General features: G+C 34.8%; 1 protein-coding gene across 1 annotated transcript in view; it reads right to left on the bottom strand.

Annotated features, from left to right (window-relative positions):
* Window positions 1-1,679: 1,679 nt before the first annotated feature.
* The window catches only part of LOC125046651 (zinc finger protein OZF-like), an 8,664-nt gene continuing 5,343 nt past the window's right edge, over window positions 1,680-5,000 (bottom strand). Inside the window, exons 2-3 of the mRNA XM_047644492.1 lie at window positions 4,162-4,337; window positions 1,680-3,560 (exon numbers count right to left, since the gene is read on the bottom strand). Of these exons, the coding sequence (XP_047500448.1) occupies window positions 2,056-3,465 (1,410 nt within the window). The 5' untranslated portion in view covers window positions 3,466-3,560; window positions 4,162-4,337 and the 3' untranslated portion in view covers window positions 1,680-2,055. The remainder of the gene's footprint in view (window positions 3,561-4,161; window positions 4,338-5,000) is intronic.

The following is a 5,000-nucleotide window of genomic DNA, read 5'->3' as shown; positions in this document are numbered from 1 at the left end:
CACGTCAGCGCTCTACAATGACTCAAAGTGCCAGGATACAGTCTATTGTGGACTTACCAGGACTGAATCCAAATTGCTCCACCCTCTGGTGCCTCAGCAGGTCGTCTCTGATATGTCTCAGAACCTTACCTGGTATACTGAGCAGTGTAATGCCTCGGTGATTGCTGCAGTCCCACCAATCCTCTTTCCCCTTCCAGAGAGGGATGACCACAACTCTCAGGTCAGAAGGAATAGTAACAATCTGCCAGATGGCAGACAGGACAGCATGCAAAGCCCCTTGCCATAGGTTCTCCATCAGCCTTTAACAGTTCAGCTGGGATGCTGCAGATACCCACTGCTTTACCTCTTTTCAGCTTGGAGATCACCCCCCTGGCTTCAGTCAAGAGGGGGGGGATCCTCGCTAATAGGTAGTTCTGGCAAAGGAATCTCGACACTACCCAACACAATGTGTCATTATGCAAAAGCAAAAGCAAAAATATGTATGAACCTTTCATGCTACTGAGTAAAAATGAATAATGTGCCCTATTAGTATATGTTCTCTATTCAATTTCTATTTTTTTCCACCAATATTTCAAATCAACAGCAGATAACAGAATACAAAAATAAAAATAAATTAGAATAAATAGCTCAGCAATCACAACATCGAGAGGGAGTCTATCAAACTCTGTTAGAAAAAAATACATTATTTAATCATAATATTTGCCAGAGTTCTTGCTTTGTCTACTGCTTAATTATAAACTTGAATATAATTGCTGAATTAAGGAAAAAAAATGTCTGCATATTTGGTTGTTTCTATGTCACTTTATATTATAATGGACCATATAGCAAATTAATATTTTGCACATGAGATGAGGATGGCATGTACATACAAGCCATGCTGACCATGATTTTAGTTTATCAGTTTTGTATACCTACAGAGGGCTCCACGAGAATTTAATCAAGAAGTCATTACTAGTCTTATCTAATCTCACCTATTTACCCTTTTCCTTGATTTTCAGGCACTTTTGCCTAATTTCTATTGCTATTAGTATTGTTAATAACTTTAAAAATTATCATAATGGCAAAAATAATGATGCTAGTAATAAGTCACAATGTTGATGGTATTTGAAATAATATTGAGGTGAGGTCAGTTATGAATATTAACCCTTTGCCGACGGGCATGGCATGTACGTACATGCCATGCCCACTGTGAGTTTATTTGTTTAATTGTTTTTACACAGATGGCTACACTTGTAGTAAGTCACCAATGAGCCAGTTACGAGTACTGCCTGTCTTGCCAGTTTACCCTTTTTGCTGATTTATGAAAATATTTTACATTATCTAATTTTTGCTGTTACTAATATTTATAACATTATAGTAATTATAATGTTTATAATAAAATAACACCTTGATATTCATATTACTAGTAAAAAATATGTTTTTTCCGCCAATTCAAGGAAAGGTGTAATCAGATAAGGTCATAAGATCTACTAATTGACTCTTTGTGGCTAAGCACTAGCAGAGCCATATATGTCCAGAGACATTTCACAAAAATGAGCACAACATTTTCCCCATTTTCTATTCATTTTCCCTGGCAGCAATGGGTTAATTTACTTCTTAGTGATTAAGTGCTTCTGGAGCCAGCCATGTGTAAATAAAATTCACAAAACATACAACTGTGGACAGAATGAGTACATGGTGGCAATGAGTTCATATAAGAATATATTTCCAATTATACATTAAACAAATCGGATTTCAAACATTAACAGGAGTATAAATACACTAGCAACATTTTACCTCTCTAACCAAATGCAATTAATCATAGATTAAAAAGCTATCTAAATAAATAAATAAATAACAATCATTTGTTAAATTAGGGATTGTCAGAAATGCATACAAGCTGACTCTCTTCAAGTAGCAGATCACAAACCTTAATTTGAGTTAAAAATTAAAAGTATGTGTCAGCACAATTTAAAAGGATGAGACATATTCCACTGAAATTTTGATTAAATGTTACGAAAGTCATGGACCCTAAAACAGATAAAGATTACGAAATTATTTCCTGGTTCTTCTGGTTTATGATTTTCCTTCGTTGTTTTCTGCGCTGGTTCCTGTTGTTCTGATCTTCTGCATTTCCTTGTTGTGTGAGTGAGTCTTAAAATGCCTTTTGAGACTATGAAGGGATGTATAAGCCTTATTGCATGAGTCACACATATATTTTTGCTGAACACTGGGATTGTGTGACATGTTCTTTTGGCTTGGGATTTCACTAGATTTCACAGCACTAGTCATTTCGCCTTTGGAAGGCTCTAGAGGTGGCTTGCAACGATGCCGCTGAGAGGAAATTTCTCGCTTGCACTGGTCACATGAAGGTGAATTTTTCTTCGCATCCTCTTGATGGATGCGCATGTGGGCTGACAACCCGCACTGCTTCTTGAAACTTAGCCCACATTCCTGGCACTTGTAATCTAAGTCTTGGCAAGTACCCTGATACCTACGCTGATGATCATTAAGCTGTGGGCTTGTGTAGAAAGCCTTACCACAGTCCAAGCACATGTAGGGTGTCTCCCCTGTGTGTCGCCTCATGTGAATCTCCAGCCTCGTACGCAATGGGAAAGCCTTACCACATTCTTTGCACACATATGGAGTCTCACCAGTGTGCATTTTCTTGTGGACACGCAGGGCTTCTCGTCTGCTGAAACTCTTATTGCAAGTATTGCAATGAAAGGGTCTTGTATTTGTGTGGGCATTCATGTGTTCTACAAAATTTCTCTTCAGGAGGAAGCCTTGATCACAGATATTACACTTAAATGCATAATTTCCTTCATGTTCTCTCTTGTGCCGATTAAGGAGTGCAACACAAATGAAGGCCCTGTCACAGCTGTCACACTTATAGGGTCTCTCTCCTGTGTGTCGTCGCATGTGAAACTTCTTATTCTGCTTATGAGCAAATCTCTTATTACAGATGTTGCACTGAAATGGCTTAACACCAGTGTGAACTTTCATGTGTGTTTTAAGACCACTTCTCTGACTGAAACTCTGTCCACATTCACACACAAATAGGTTCCCACTAGCCTTGTTTACAGGTGATGTGCCAGAACCCATGCTAGATGGTGGTGGCACACTTCCTATGGGTACTTCAGTGTATTTTGGCTGGGTCAGTCTCAAACTACTTTCCATATACTGAGCATCAGAACCACTTGCCACTGGAACATTTACAGAAGAAGGAAAAAAAGTCGCAGAATCAACTGCCACTGAATGTACCTCATGTTTCACAGGTATTTCACAGACAGTCTGAACCCCGGGAAGCATCTCCGAGCTCACTTGTGTGATGAGGTGTAGTGGGCGGCCATCGTGATCTTGGATGGTTATTTCCCTATGGCCTTGTGGGTCTATGAAACCTTGGTCGCTCTCAGCATCTGGCTCACTGGCGTCAGCTGTTATCTGACGGGTGATCACGTTTATCATGCACATGTTTGTATTCATGATGTTTTTCCTAAAGTCTTAGGGTCAGCTTCACAATGATCTGACATTCCAGGAGTGAGTCTAGGGGTCTAGGATCCATCCTCACAGAAGACACTCTGTAAATGAGGAAGGGTTTTAGAACATGAGAGTCTATACATTTTCCTTTCTGAGGTTACAGTTAAGTAGAGGCAAGAACTGTAGTGGGAATACTTCATACTTTGCAAAGACACTGTTATATGATCATCAGTCATATTGTCTTCCTATTTCCTGATATTCTAAAAACATTTAATAAATAATAATAAAAAAAAAAAAAAGCACAGTATCTACAAGGGCATAACACAGGAACATTTTCATAAATCTAAAAACAGTTGAAAGCCTAAAAAATGTATATTCAGAAGAGCTAATTAGAATTACATAAAAACAACCGCAAACTCTAAATAAAATCCTACTGTCTCATACCCTTTATATAATTAAACAATAACATTAACACCACAGATCATCTTCTTACCCTTCTGCCTGCCTGCCCATCTATGCTTATTATCATACCTTTCATTATCATCAAAATAAGTATGAGAAAAAGAAGAAGAGGAAGAAGAAGAAGAAGAAGAAGAAGAAAGTATAATTCTTATTATCATTATCATCATCATCATCATCATCATCATTATTATTTCTCAGGAATTTCTTATCATAAAAGAGGAAATACCCAATACAACATACTTCATTTTTTTTAGGCCTTTGAAGACTGCTGCTACACTGGTTTCCCTGACCAGTGATTTCACGCAAACTGGTCCACCAAAATTCTCCCTCTTTCTGGATTCCAGCATGAGAACTGCATATCTTTCCTTCTTCCTCTCTTTTATTAGTCTTGTGTCAGACTAGTTTGAGTCCTTTTCCTGAAAAAAAGAGTAAAAGATAAGAAAAGAAAGAAAAAAGAAAAGCAAAGTCTTCATCTGCCTCAGCTACTTAAAAACATTACTGCAATTAACTTATCACCAATATATATATATATATATATATATATATATATATATATATATATATATATAGCCATAAAAAAACATAATAATAATTAAATAATAATAAAAATAACAACATTAATAGCAATAATAATAATAACAATGATAACAACAACAGCAATGATAATCATAATCATAATAATCTTGATAATAATAATAATAATAATAACAATAATAAAAACAATAATGACATTAATAATAAAGATAATAAGAGAAATGATCATAACAATATTAATAAACAACAGTAATAATAATAATAATAATAATAATAATAATAATAATAATAATAACAATAGACTAATCATTATTATTATCATTGTCATTATTATTATTATTATTATTATTATTATTATTATTATTATTATTACTACTTTCTTATTATTACTATTATTATTATTACTATTATCATTATCATTATTTTTATTATTATCATTATTATTATTATTATATTTACAATTATACATATACTTATTATTATAATTGCAATTATTACTATCATTATCATCATTATTATAATTTCTATTATTACTTTTATTATTA

Source organism: Penaeus chinensis, chromosome 39 (assembly GCF_019202785.1).
Source record: "Penaeus chinensis breed Huanghai No. 1 chromosome 39, ASM1920278v2, whole genome shotgun sequence".
Classification (NCBI taxonomy): domain Eukaryota; kingdom Metazoa; phylum Arthropoda; class Malacostraca; order Decapoda; family Penaeidae; genus Penaeus; species Penaeus chinensis.
This window is presented reverse-complemented; position numbering and strand designations above follow the sequence as displayed.